The sequence below is a fragment of the Coturnix japonica genome, chromosome 3, assembly GCF_001577835.2.
Source record: "Coturnix japonica isolate 7356 chromosome 3, Coturnix japonica 2.1, whole genome shotgun sequence".
Classification (NCBI taxonomy): domain Eukaryota; kingdom Metazoa; phylum Chordata; class Aves; order Galliformes; family Phasianidae; genus Coturnix; species Coturnix japonica.
Window position 1 is genome coordinate 41,513,930 of NC_029518.1, and position 15,128 is coordinate 41,529,057.

At 39.2% G+C, this 15,128-nt stretch overlaps 1 protein-coding gene across 11 annotated transcripts in view; it reads left to right on the forward strand.

Annotated features, from left to right (window-relative positions):
- Positions 1-15,128, forward strand: part of UTRN (utrophin) — a 331,818-nt gene that overhangs the window by 210,438 nt on the left and 106,252 nt on the right. For 9 of the 11 annotated variants that reach the window (XM_015858079.2, XM_015858086.2, XM_015858082.2 and 6 more), the window contains 2 exons: positions 8,654-8,826; positions 13,921-14,077. In XM_015858079.2, the coding sequence (XP_015713565.1) occupies positions 8,654-8,826; positions 13,921-14,077 (330 nt within the window). Of the gene's footprint in view, positions 1-953; positions 1,091-8,653; positions 8,827-13,920; positions 14,078-15,128 lie in introns of those variants that run through there. The other 2 variants (XM_015858089.2, XM_015858088.2) reach the window with 2 other exon arrangements.

Genomic DNA, 15,128 nt, shown 5'->3' on the forward strand with positions numbered 1-15,128 from the left:
GGAAGGGAGAGGGGCGAGAGAGGAGAGGTGCATGAGGATTTGTGGTCCAGGGCATTGCAGAGGTGGCTTTGCAGCAGGGAGACCTCCGGGAAGAGGGAGTGTGCTTGGCTGTGAGCAGCACCAGGGCTGGTGGAAGGGAGGATGCTGATTAAAATAATAAACAAACCCTGGAAATAGATCACTGCACGGCTGCCAGAGCCACCAGGACCAAAGGAGGAGTTCCCCAGTGAAGGCTTTGGGGGTTTCAGTGTGATCCCTTGCTGGAGATGATTTGTTTTGTTTTTTTTTGATGACATGAAGGATGTGACTTTTAAGCGGTTTTTTTTAATGGGTCTTAGCTGTTCTGCAGTGCAGCATTCCCCTGGCAAAGAAGAGCAGGTCAGTGGTGGAAGCTTAGTGGTGGTGTGGCCATCACCATCACAGTATCTTGCTGGGAGTTAGCTGCAAGGAAGGCAGATTGAGAAGTGGCCTCCTGCCAGGTCCTGGGCTGAAGTGTGCCTCATCTCAGTTCTCCTATGAAGAGCCGGCTGTTGGTGCTTCCTATAAGCAGAAGTTTCTCTGGGGATCTTTTTTTCATGAGTGGAGCAACATGGAAGTAATTGATCCTCCTCCCTGTACTCACCAGCAAAGCACAGCTTCTCTTGTTCAGGCTGCCTGAGAGCAAACGTCGAGCTTGTGGACTTCAAGAAAGTCTTTGGAGCTCACATGCCATTTCTGAGCTGAAGACAGTCCTGGCCTGGTGCAGTGACGAGCATATCCATCCCCTCAGTCCCATGGGGCCAGGCTGACCTCAAAAGGAGCATCGCCTGGCTCACACTTACTTACCCAGCCCCTGGGAAGGAGTGGGGACCAGGGGACTCCTACCATGTTGCTGTGTGAACTTCCCCAAGGGAAGTGTAGCCTGAGGGAGGGAGACATACAGCAGCTTCCAGAGAGGTTTGGGACAGTATAGTCTGAAAAAGAGAGAGACTTTCTGAAGGCGATAGATGCGGCTTGGAAGACCTGCCAGGAAAATGTAGGCTTCGACGGACATTTGATCATGATTGGCCTGAACTTCAGCTTACGTGAGCTGCTGATGAAATTTGAAAAGGTATGGTATGCAAGGTTCCATGTACTTGGACATTCCTTTGAAAAATGTATAGTAGAAAGAACAGGTGTATGTTGAACTTGGGATTTTTCATGTGTTGCTGTTAAGGTCCTCATAGGACCCATCTGAGAAAATCCAATGCTTCTTTCTTTCCCTTTTCTGGGTTCTACAGGGTTAGTTTTACAGTGTTTCTCTGACTGTGATAATCTTCTCTCTTTTAAAAGGAGATGATAGAGAAATTCGGCCTTTGCGAGGCCAAGAGTAGAGGGGAAATTACTATTGACATAAAGTGTTTTATGAATTACTATTAAATAGTGTTATCATGGTGAAATAGTGAGATCTCACGGTGGCTTTTGTCAGTAGAAGAGCATTCCACAAGTGTGACACTTTTCTCATCTTTTCATCTATTCTACTTTTATTCATCTAGTTATTACCAGGAAATTTGGTAGCAGTGATGCTGAGAGACAGGAGGCTGTAATAATTGCATTGATTAGTGAGAGACATGAGCAGATTCAGAAGCAGATTGCTTTCATTCAGTTGACAACTGATGAAACTGATGAAACCTGGATCATACATTTGCAGCAATCTTTAGCTTGGCTTTTTGTTTCTATGTATATACATATGCACACACACACACATATATACACACAAACAAATATATAAAAGTAGTGTATATACTCATAATCTTCCTGCGCCATGCAAGACAGGGGTCATTAGCAAAGTATGTGGTAGTTAATTTACAAATTAAGATTAAAGAAGTTGTGATCGCAAAGCCCAAGTGCAGCTTAAAAAGAATGATTCCATGGCTTTCTATCTTAAATATCAAAAGTTTAGTGTGTCATTTTAATACAAATCAGCACTGACCACATGAACAGTGGTTTAATGGGTATTACTAATTGAATTTAAGTGCCTCATAAAACAAAATCAAGGTACAGGGTTGGGGTTTTTTTTTCTGTCTTGAGTTTGATGTATCATTTTTGGTTTATTTCAGAATCATGGTAAGCATGAGTCCTCAGAATACTGATATGAACTGGTTTGGTAGTTTTGTGTGTTGGGTTTTTGTTTGTTTTGTTTTGTTTTTTGCTGTGTTATTCTTCCATTCATACAGAAGCAAACTTTGGAGGTAATGAGACAGATACTGTGCAGTATCCCACCAACTTTTTTTTTTTTTTCCCAAAAATAGCTGTAAGTAACAGATGACAGCATTTGTGACCGTGGAACACTTCCATTTCTCTTTCCCAGTCTGTCAGATGGGCTTCAGTGTTCTCTTGTAGTTGCTGTTGTTATACTTAAAGATTAAGGTGCATACTGGAGTCTTTGAGATGCTTCATGACATGGTTAAGACAGGAGTTTAGGAACCGGTGTTTCTAATTGTTTTTGGCCTGTACAGATCTTGGCATTGCAGATTCCATGTTCTCCCATGTGATTTGGGTATTCTTGTCCTATTTGTTTTCAAAAGGATTGTTTGTAGGAATTATTAGTGTAAGTATAATTTACAGATCTCACAGCTGCCATCGTTTCCCGCTTTAGCCTTAGTCATCTTGGTGTCTTGTGGTTAAGTTTGTAAGGTGGAGAATGCTTTGGTGCTTGAGTGCTATGTTAAAGTTAACGTAATTGGTGAATTTCAATCTCAAATTCTAATCTTTGCTTATTTAACCAATCTTTTTTTTGGGGGGGGAGGAAGTGGGGGGGGAGGGGAGTGGAGGCAAATTCCTCTCCTTCCCCCCACTTCATCTCTCACGATTCCCCACACACCCATCCTGTTCTTTCTTACTAAAGACCTCGCTGCCAGGAGAAACACCATTATGACAGCGATCCTGGCTGCTTTAACTTTCTGGATTTGTTAATACATGTTGTAAGGAGAGAATTACGAGTGCTGTTTGTGGTCGTAATGCAGAAGCCAGATGGCATTTGCAGAAGTTTGCATGACACTCCCTTCCTATGCAAAAGCAGAGCCACATTACAGATGACTGGGCAGCGCCTATTTGGCTTCACCCAGTCTCAGTTATGTGCCTGCTGGAATTACTATTAATGGATTTGTGATGCTCATCATATGTTCAGTCAGTACCATATGATGGAGCCACACAGACCGTCAAATGTGTGCTGGCTTTCTCAGCCCATAAGTGCATCAGTATTCTTGCAGTGAAATGAATTCTTACCCACACCACGTGAAACCTCTTTATCTGTTAAAGTACAGGTCAAGTGATTTTTTGGAAACTTGAAGCTGCCGTGCAAAGTTTTCGGTAGCAGGAATATGTGAAAATTAGATGTAAAAATATTCCAGAATGTTTTTTTCATTCAAAGGGCTTTTTTTCCCCTTCTGAATTATCTAAAAGTTTGAGTAGCAATCACGTTTCTGTTGTATTTAAACTTTTCTAAATTGTTTTGAAATTATGCTCTGGTCACAGTGGCTGTAGTGATAGGCAGTGTGGTCTGCATGTGACATCTTGGAGATGTTTAGTTGTCGATATATATGCTTCTGCCAATGGTGGATTTATGGTAATGGCAATTCTGCCCAAAGGTTCTGCATGTGTACTGCTCTTCTGAATGTGAATTTGTTACAAACTGATTGCTTGAAGGCAGATTGCCGCTGCAGGCCTCTGATAAAGCAGATGGGATGAGCCCTTCTAAAGTTACAGCTTCAGAACTCTTCTAAAACCAGAGGAGAGACTCTGGATGAGATGAATACTTGCATTCTTCAGAGACTTTTTCCTTTTTTTTTTTTCCTCCTACTTAACTCTTTTTGCAAGAGCATCCCTCTCTTGCACCTCCAACATCACAAGGAACAGAGCAATAAAGGCCCCATTTCTCTTTCACAGCGGACACTTCCATATGCCCAAATTGTGCCCTAATTCTTAGTCCTTCCTTAAGCTACTGCAAATAAAAAGCTCTGAGTGGAGCAGAGGCTAAAGTGTACATCTGACACAGCAGTGTACCCAACTGCAGTTGGCAGCAGCAGGTAAAACATATTTGCTTCAATTTACAGTCTACTATTTAAAAAAAAAAAAAAAATTAAAAAAAGAAATCCATTCCCTTGTCACTTGCTGTGACACCTCAAAGAAAGATGTTCTGGCTGATGTCTGTGGCTTCCAGTTACGTCCTTTGGTTGGCACTGACATTTTGCTTTCCAGCTGTTCCAGCTGGAAGAGTTTTCTGCATATACTTTGAGCAGTCATCACTTTTAAAGGTCAGAAATAAAAGAGGCAAATGCAGCATTTCTGTAACTGTGTCTTTGCTGACTTGTACGCTGCCCGTGAAGGAAATGGGGAGTCATTCTTGAGGGACTTGCAATTCCCTGTATTGGTACCAAGTGCGCTGTTGTGTTGTAGTCATGAGCATAATTTGTACTGGATGGAAGAAGTACAAAACTGTCCTGCCTGAACAGCCTGAGGAGCCTGGGGGTCTCCTTTGCTGGGGAAAATGCAGTTCCCAAGATATTTTTTCAATTGTGATTGGTCAATTGAAGCCCTGCCAAATCCTCTCAAGATCTTTACATGGTTCAAAAGCCACACTGCTGTGTGACTTCTGCAGCTGAAAAGCCACAGCTCTGTGGCTTGGATGTAGGTATTAAAAGTAATGATCTGTGCGCCACCACAATTTTGCCTTCAATTGAAAGGTTCTGACCCTTCAAAGAAGAAGATTTTTGCCTCTGTTAGTGGTGATGTGTACTGATGAAGATAGCACAGACAAATAAAATCAGGAAAAAAAAAAAAAAAACGTGAGTAGAAGGGAATATGCTTAAAAGCCTCAGGAGGTTGCTAAATAAATTAGAATGCCCTGTTGACTTCTCACTCAGAAAATAAATAAATAAATAAAAGGTGCTGGAATTCCCATCATCATGAGAATGCTGCCATGATTTTCTTTTTAGTTTGTTCGTAAAGGATTAATAGTTTCCAAAGGACAATTATTTCTATTACTGTACTTTTGAAAGTATCCCTGCTATTTTTAAGGAGGAAAAAGTAAGAAGTTTGATAGCTTGTTGACCTTAGAGTTGGATTTGCAGTGTTTGGATCTGTTTGAATCTGTCGTACACTTTCTTCTGCCCTGGACAAGTTGATGTAGTCTGCCCTGAGGATGTTTCAGTAGCTACTCCAGTTGGAGTCAGCTACATCTTTGAGTCCTTTTCAGAACTGCTACCTATAATGTTATTGAGTCTCTCATACCTTAACTTGTGTACTCTTTAGAGAAGCATCCTCTTCAGTTGTATCATTGTGTGTTGATGTGGTATTTTGATTGAAACTGAAGCAAGAAGTGTAGGGTCCTTATCATGGAGATAAAATTTAAAATGAGAAGCAAGCAGAAAATGAAAGCTTGAATCCTTGAGGTAGATCATTTGTCATGACAGGGCAAGAGGAAGACAATTAAAAAAAGTCTAAGGTTCAGAATAGAGGTGAGGGGATTTTGAATTCACTTAGCCCTATTTGCAAAACACAGGCAGGAGTCTGATCTTATTTCTTGAATGGAATTTAAATAAAGTAGCAGTCTTCTAATACCATGGCTTGGTAATGTAGATAGTCAGCCTTGTTGTTTCTTCTTTTCTGTCTTTTGAAACTTGCATCTTGATGAACTGTATCCTCAGAGAGCTTTTAATTTAGGACAGTAATCCTTCAACACTTATGCACATAAATAGGTCTGCTGACCTCATACCAGTAAATTATCAATGAAGTTTAACAGATATGTGCACATAAATATTTGCGGAGTAACCAAAATATGACATTAAAGAATTGCTGTGACATCTTGTCTTCAAAAAACTCAGTTGGTAAAGCACTGTAACTACAGATTAAGAACTGTAAACATCTTCTGGCTTATTTACAAAAGAAAGTCTTCTCTATTTGCAGTGTATTTCCTTTGGTTGTTTGTCTTTTTTTTTTTTTTCCCCCTTGTTTTTGCACACATAAGGAGAGAATTCTTGCCTGGATCTTCTTTGCTTCACTGGGCTTAGAAAGACTGTTTCACAGTTGTGTGCCCCTCTTTTTGGCAAAAACAACATAATTTTCTTTCCTCATCTCCAGCATCATGTAGTGCATGGCCCCTGTGAATCTGATTTGGATGGGGAAGCTTGTGTGTGTGTTTACAGGAAAGTGTTTATACTGCTCTGAAAAACTGAAGCTGACTTACCCTTACAGAACTAATCCTAGTTAGAGCCTAAGCTGTGATAATTTTTTTTTTCATCCTCATTGCCACATAGACAAAGATGAGAAACATGGTGATTCAGTGACCAAGAAAAAGGCATGAGTAAGGGAGTATGGTAAGAGTAAATAGGGGAGGTTGATATAATTGATAACGATCCTGGGACAAGGGTGGAGCTCATCCTTGTTAGTATTCCAACAGAGGAAAATACTTGAATAAAAAAATCTCCAAGCTCTTCTATATATCACTCTTGGGCATTGGTGAAGTTTAGTGTTCACCTCTTGCCTTTAACTATCTATTACTTCTTCACTGCACCTCCATGTGTATATTTTCTTTCCTCCTTTCCTTTCCTCCTTTCTTTTCTTCTTTCTTTTTCTCCATTTTTTTTTTTTTTTTTTTTTCACATGGACAATTGGAAGAGAAGCAAAATCTCGACTCTTTGAACAGCACAGTTATAACATGACCATCACAAATGGGACTTAAGGATGTGAACTGCAAATTTACCATGCCTTAGTTAGTGTAAGAGCACTAGAAGCACTGGAGCAGGCTGCCGAGGGAGGTGGTGGAGTCTCCTTCTCTGGAGATATTCAAGACCCACCTGGATGCCTACCTGTGTGACATGGTGTAGGGAGCCTGCTTTGGCAGGGGGTTGGACTCGATGATCTCTAGAGGTCCCTTCCAACCCCTACAGTTCTGTGATTCTGTAACACAACACATGGCAAACAGAATAGAACCTATTTTGAATGAAGCATCAGTTTGAACTGCTAAGCATGTATAGTTAAGTGTCCACTCAAATGTAATCAAAACTAGAATGTTTTATGTCATTTCTCAGTAGTTTTAGAATGAATGGTGAAATGGAAGTTCGGAGGTCAATTGGTGATGTAACTTTAAAGAAGTGTGGAAATGGATTTGATGTGGCTGGGATTCTGCAGTACAGATTAGTGTGCAATTAAAATTGACTCTACTGTATACATGTGTATCTCCTGCTGTTTGGCCTTAGCTGGTTTTCAGTGGGTCTTCTTGCATGTTGGAATTGTAAGGTCAGGAGCTGAAAGTGCTTCTGATTTGTTTAACTGATAACTATACTGGCTTGTGTTGCTGATGGTGTTTTTTTTATCTTGATGGCTCAAAGACAGCAAAAGTGTCTTCTTATCTGTCTTACAGTGAGGAAAATCAGAGCAAAGAATTTGTCCAAAGTGGTGTAGAGCAACTCTGTTAGAGTGCCAGAGCTTCACTTACATCCCTACCTGCTCCTTTGTCTCCTCACATTTTACTCTCTGTGTCTCCTTTCCATACCTCCAGCTGCATCCTTACTTTTTTTCATTTTCTCTTTCATGTAACCTCAGATTCACAGCTATTTTTCCCCTGCTTCCAGCCATTGTAAAAGGCAGGATAGGGAGGTATGAGGATCAGATCCTCTCTTCTCCTGCCCCTGGGAAGAGATGGAAAATAGTGAGCGTTTGTCTACAATTAAAAATAAATAAATAAATAAAAATCCTTTAAATGATTTCATTTACTGAATTACTTCCTTTGCCAAATAAGTTAAATTAACATCTTCATCAAGTTTCTGTTACAATCTGCTGATTAATTCAGTTGAGACAACCAGCACACCTGGCTTTCCACACATTTATGTTACTTAGTGTACATAGACATACAGATGCTGGAAAGCATTGATGGGAGATTTTGTCTGATACTGTTATAATGTGTTTTAAGAGTAATACTGTGCTTGGTTAGGTGGAAACATTTCTAATGTGTTTCTTGAGGCAGATGGTGAATGAAATATGTTTAAAGATGACAGGAGAAATAAGAAGCTGAACTGAAATTGAAAGCACTTCTCTTTTCAGTATTTAGTACAGAAATCAGGTTATAATACACCCTTGTCTATGTTTCTACGTGTTGCAGGACAAGGTATGCAACTGTAAAAACAGGCTTGCAGTAGCTATAGTCATTTAGTTGCAGTTTAGGACCATAATTTTTAGTTTGAAACTTTTGTATTGCATACAGCTCCAAATGCTGTATCAAATTCCACTGATCTGTGTTAAGTCTGCAATATTTTATTTCAAAGAACAAAGAAAGCACAGGTAAGGGTGCAGCTGTGTAACTTCTGAGTAGGAAAAGGTTTCCAGTACATCTACACTTCCAGACATGCAGGTAACACGAAACAATTAGCTATTTTAGTACAAAAATGTGCAGAGAATTTATTGTTTATAGTTACAAATGCCGTTTCAGAGTTGAGAATAACTTTCAGACTCCTTTTATCACACATTAAAAAGCTCAATCGTTTATGGTGCTTTTTAATAGAGTTGCAGGTTTTCCTCTCTACATCTCAGAGTCAGACTACGTAATCTGTCCTAGTGGATAAGAATACTAATGGGAATAAGCTCTTCTTTAGTTTAGAGAACTAAGATATCTGGACTTTTCTTGTTGATGTTTCAGGACATCCAGGCAGAGATTGATGCCCACAATGACATCTTTAAAAGCATTGATGGAAACAGACAGAAAATGGTGAAAGCCTTGGGAAACTCTGAGGAAGCCGCCCTGCTCCAGCACAGACTTGATGACATGAACCAGCGCTGGAATGACCTGAAGGTGAAGTCAGCTAACATCAGGTAAGTAATTAGAACATTGTGACATAAATGGGCAGAGCTGCGGTCTTCTAAAAGACTTGAGAAATTTGATCACAGCATTGAAATGAAATCTCTTATCTTCTGTAAAGTGCCCCTGAGCACTAATGAGAAGATTTGGTGTACTAACTCACCATGCAGGCTTAACTGCTTTTTCTTTCTCCAGAGTTGTACAGCGGTGACGTGCTAATGTGTGCTTCATTTTCCAAAACATATGCTGAATCTTTCCCTATTTTAAATTGATAGCGATGCTAGTGAAGTCATTGTGTGAAGTTACAACTTCTGAAGAGAAATTAGAGTTTTCTTTTTACCACTGAAAGGGATACTTCAGTAGGATTTGAATCTTAGCTATCTTCACCTGTAATCATAGTAGAATTTTTTTGATTGCTGCTATTCAATTAAGAAATATTTTAAAATACATATTAGTCAAGCTGTTTACAGTTTTTGACCCTACCAATGCCAATCTCGGTGTCTGTCCAAGCATATTCATTGTAAAAATCTTTATGATGTCATTTGGGAAGAAGATATTACCATATTCATTAATGTGAATTAAGTTCTCCATTAATTTTAAGTACAATAAAAGTATTACTAGAGCTTTTAATCACCGTTGCTTCCTCGTTGGTAACCTCGTTGTTACAGGAGATTTTTCTTTTAATGGAACAGGACAATGTTAAGCATTCATATGAATTTTCCAAAAGCCAGGAAAATGCATTGAGCTTTGAATTTAGGCACCAGAGTTTGAAAGAGTGAGGAGGAAAGGTGAAATTTACTTTTCATTTCCACAGTTAATTGTAACTGATGGGATTTGATGAGTAAAAGCCAATAGGCAGAGCTTGAACCAGAGGAACTGAAAAATTTGGTGTGAAGGCTAGCAGAGGCTGCAAGAGCTTTTAAACTTGGGCTATTAGGAGCTGTAATTATATATAGGTCAATGTGAGAAAGAGAATGAGAATGAAACATGCTCGTGAGTTAATAGTTTAGTCAGTAGCTGCAAGTTCTGGCAAGAGCAATCCAGTTGCTTGGCCTTTCCTGGTGATGATCATACCTGGGAGAGAAATTGGTAGCCACTATGGCCATTATGCATGGCTTGAAGGCCACGCTGTTTAGTTCCAAGGTAGAGAAAGCAATTGCACAGTGAACACTCAAAAAAGGTAGATTGTTGTTCAGAAAAATGGGAATTCTGTCTTTTCTCTTCTGTGTAGATATGGAATGTGAATCCCTCTAGGCAGTACTAACGTTTGCACTGTGTACGTTATTACTCTGCTAATACCTGCAATGCTGCAGAGCCATGTATCAGTGAACTACAAGTAGAAAGCAAGCAGGGAAGAGAATAGTGGAGCAAACAGAAGTGAATTAACCTTTTGAATCTGCCTCCTGTGAAAGGAGTGTAACATTTCTAGGTTGGTGTATTTTGCCCTGTTCAATTGCAGTTCACTTGTCTCTCTTAAGAATGATGAAAGCCTTTTCAGGAAAGTAGCAAGACCTGGAACTAACGTGAAGTCAGTGTGTTGATCTGGCTGTTTTCCTTCAAATTCTGTTTTCTTGGTGTACCTTATTTCAAGGACAAATTAGAAAGCATATCTTATGGAAGCATCTTGTGAAAGCAGAATATAATTCCTTAGGGGCTAGTGATAATGATTAATAAATTAAATAAATTAAGGTGTATGAATTTAATAAACTAAGGTGTATATGTAAGTTTTTTAGAATATTTTCAACTATTCTGATCATGGTGATTTTTGGTTGTTGAAAGTACTTCTCTCCCTTAGGGATAGCGTGAGGCTTTCTTCATTGCTTCTGTCCTTACAGCTGATGGTGCTCATTGCTGCAGAACTCTTATGACATACTTTTAAATGCATGGAAACTGGTTTCAAACTACTGCACTTGCAGTGTCCAAGACACCACCCTGAGAGGACTGTACTTCCCCATTAAATTACACATAGGCTTATTCACACTTCTTTTTCTCGCTGTTATGTTGCTCCCAGGAGGAAAACAAAGCTGCATGTTTGCCTTTTAAAGTCAAATTCTTAGGGAGAGACTGTTTTCTTCTTGGGGGGGAAGGGCAGAGATAAAATATGGGAGAAACAGGGAAGGATTCTCTATATTTAGACCACCCACCAGATCTTTTTATTCCATGTGTTCCTTTGTTGCTCAGCAGGAGAAGTGTTACCTAAATAGCAGAAACAAAAGCTGAGGAGGTCTCCAGCTGGGGAAGAAGCCTCTCAGGGCCAACAAAAGGGAGGCTGTGTCCCAGTTGCTGCTCTTCTTCAGGATCTTATCCAGTCCAAGCAGAGAAAACTTGCTCTTTAAGATTGCTCTTTCTTTCCATTTCCTTTTTTTTTTTCAGTCTCAACCAAGACCCATAGGAGTGTTTCTTATGGAGTCTGATGCTGGGACATATTTTTGCTCCAACCACTGCTCGAAATAAAACAATTGTCAGTTACCTGTATTTTTATCAAAGCAGATTCTAAACCACCATTTGACCTGGCAGACTATGCATTGGTAAAAGTACTAACTCCAAAACAAGTGCAGAAATTCTCTCCAAACATGGGGAATTCAAAACTCCAGCATAGCTTATTGGCTCTAGATCTGGCCAGTTTGTATGAGAAATCTAAATACAGCATTAAACTTCACACTGAAATCCAAATCGGAGCATATTTAGGCTCATTTGCTCCTGTGTAGCAATCGTTTTGAATGGGTTATACTGAACATATGGCTTCTCACTCCTCGGGAGAATTAAATACTTGTGGCTGCTTTTCAACTGCCGCTTACACATTGCTTTTATGTTGAGTATTGCTTCTGATGAGATTAGAAGAGTAACAGGAAAAGTCTAGGCTGATTTGATGTTTTCCCCTGTGTGTTTTTTTTTTCTTCTAACATTTCCAGAGAGATGGTAACTCACTTTGTGTTCAGAGCGAGGAATTTTTATGCCCTGTTAGTGCAGCCTCTTTCTTCCCCTCCCTCTGACCCTTACTACTCTACCCACACAAGTTTATCTTGTGCTGGGCTTGGAAACTAGTGATAGAGATATTTTGTACTGTCATTGTACTGGCATATACATAGACACTCAGCTGGAGTAAATTATGATACATTTAATTTAGTGTTGTATTCTACATCATTCACATTAATACAACTTTTTTTTTTTACTGTTAATATTGTTGCCATGCATGTTAAATTAAGTGGTCCACCCTTCAAGTGTCATTTAACTAGTGACAGGGGTTTATTTCTCCTTACAAAATTCCAGTTCATTTTGTGTGCAATAATTCTACTAAACTGAGAAGAGCGTAGAGTGCTGACTTTTAGAGACTTAAAGGTACTAGATACAATGATAAGTCATGATGAATAGAGCTTTCACTATCAAATGCATAGGAGACTGTAGATGTAAACTTTTTAATTGTTGTTATTGCTAGAAATCCATTGAGATGCTTTATTGTGGTAACAGTCTGACAGCAAAGCTGTCATTCAAATGCAGGCCACCTTGGCAGCATGTTTCCTCTGCCTGATTACTAGGGAGTATTACTTTGTTCACACACTGAAAGGAGGGCTGGATCTGTTGAGTATGTAGGATGGGAAGGCAGTGTGTTCAACACTTCACAGCTTGGTATTTCTAAGGGCATTTTTTGTGGAAAGCGAAGACAGTTTTGGAAAGGACAAAGCAAATGTTGTATATGGACATCACCATGCTGTTGAGAGCATGTGCAGCTGGGGGCTGCAGGTTGGATTCAGTATTGAGGGAAGGGGCTTAGTGTCTGCAACAAGGGAAGATGGGAATAGTGATGAAGGAGAATATTGGTGGTAGAATAACACAAGTAGTAGCTGTTTTGGTTTCTTTTTTCCCTTGCAGTGCTCTCCTAAATTGAATGAAGGAGAATAGCTTCCTCTTGCTAAAGTTAGTTTATCCTTTGCAAGACTTCCCCCCCCCCCTCCTTTGTCCCCCTCGCACACACTCTTATGTACTTCTTTTCTTGGTTCATTTATCCTAGTATCTCTGTGAGATCCCAGCATACCCAAACCTAAGTCTGACTCAAAGTAAAGCTTGCAGCTCATCACCCACTTCAATCCAACTGCTGTCATGTCAGTACCAAACATGCACTCCATGCAATTTGAGAGGATAATACAATAGAATGTTTCAAGATGTGAACTACATTGAATCAGAAAAAAAATAAGACAAAGCTGTTCAAAATAGAAAAGAGAAGACCAAAAAAAAACCAGAATAGTAACGTTCAGTTCACTCATATGTCAGCAGCAGGGCACAAAGGTGCAGAGCTAGGGTCAGACTATGCTGGAAAGCACCGTGTTCTCTCCATTCTGACACTTGTACGGTGAAAGAAATTGTTGTTTACTGATATAAGCTAAGTACTTTTAGGTCTCAGATGAGTCCGTAGCGTAAAATGACTGGAGTAAAAGGGAAGGTGCTGGCTCTTATCAAAGATTCCATGCAGCCGTGTAGGCACTGCAGGGAGAAGCCATCAGGACAATGCGTTTTTGAATACGATAGAAAGGGGGGATATTGTGCAATTTGGGGATTTTGTTGATTTAACTGGGTGACAGATTCATTCTGTATTAATTCTCTCATAATTCATCTACTGAAGGTGCTGTATGAAATAATCTTTGCCACTAATGCATTCAGCAGCACGGTTAATTTACTGCTGATGGCTTCTGGGAGAGTTTGTTGCTCTTGATGCTGGAGATCCAAGGTCTTGTCATGCAAAGTTCAGTTTTGTGGTGCCCTAGCTGACAAAATGAGGCTTGTACTTCATGTGCTGCTGTGGTGGAGTTACAAAGCAGTACTCAAGGTTTTAGAAGGTCATATCAAGTACATATTTGTCTGTGTTCCCTCATTTTTCACCTGCTTTTAATGCTTTGCTATGCAAAACGATTCCAGGTAGAGTTATTTTTTTTGTTGTTTATTTGTTTATTTTTTAACATGTCAGTGGTCCTTAGCAGCTGAACATTTGAATCATTCTTAACAATAGACAAAGAATGTGTCATAAATAGATAATATCTATCTGTTTGTTTGTTACCATTTCTTGGGTTTTGTACCATTCAGGATATTAAATACGCTTTTATGTTGTTTCGCAGGGCTCACTTGGAGGCAAGCGCAGAGAAATGGAACCGGTTGCTGACATCCCTGGAAGAGTTAATCAAATGGCTCAATACAAAAGACGAAGAACTGAAAAAGCAAATGCCCATTGGAGGGGATGTTCCAACCTTACAGCAGCAGTATGATCACTGCAAAGTAAGTTGCATAACTTTTATAGATACGTATGCTACTGTAAATAATAAAATGAGTCAAATTTGAATATAGGAGAAATGATGTGTGCTGGATCCCAGTGTTTTGTTTTTATTTTTGGTTTTTGTAGAAATTAAACATCTGGTCTAAATCTCTATTTCTTTTATTTCCCCACAACTATGTTCTCCTCCACCAATGCAATATTGGTATCTTTTCTGCTGCGATATTTAATAAAGACAAAAACTGATTTTGGTATTTAAAAAAAAAGAAGAAGAGAAATACAGAAAAACACCTTAAATAAATACAGAGAAAGTAGTCTGTCATGAGCAGTACTTTTGAGACTTTACTACTAAATAGTTAAGTCTAAGGGATATTTAAGGAAATCTGCATAAGTTTTCCCTTAATTTAGTCCTTTAAAATAGTTATTAACATAAACTCAGAGTCTTTGTTTTTTGAGAGTTCATCTCTTCCTATTCATATCCACTTAAGTCATTATTATCATTATATCTCTGTATGGAGGCACATCTGCTGCTAATGTTTTATAATGATCAAATGATGGATTACTAATGCAGAAGAGCAATAAAAGGCAGGAAGAGATCCAAACATATTTTAAAGGAGGTCAATGAGAGGTGATAGACCTCTACCAGTCATACTCTAAAGGCTTGTTTGTGTTTCTTGCTTGATTATAGTATATGAATGATAATAACAAATACTGCTCTAGTGTGTCTCATTTTAAAATGTCAGTTTGATTTGTAAAAATGTTAGACTTTATATACCACTTAAAAGTAGGAATACTTAGGGGCAAGGGTGGGTTATTTGGGTCAATTGTGAACTGCAGTAGTGAGGAGATATAAAACTTCTAGACTGTTTAATCCCTACGCATAGCTTTAAAGAATGAGGATTATTTTATTATACATTGAGGTTAACTTAATATTCTAATATGTGTATTCACAAGCTCTTAGAGATAATTCCTTCATGTTTCAAAAAGGCAGTGCTCTTCTACTGTCACAAAAAGTATTGGATATAGTTGCCCTAGCCCAGTAATTAATAAGACCCC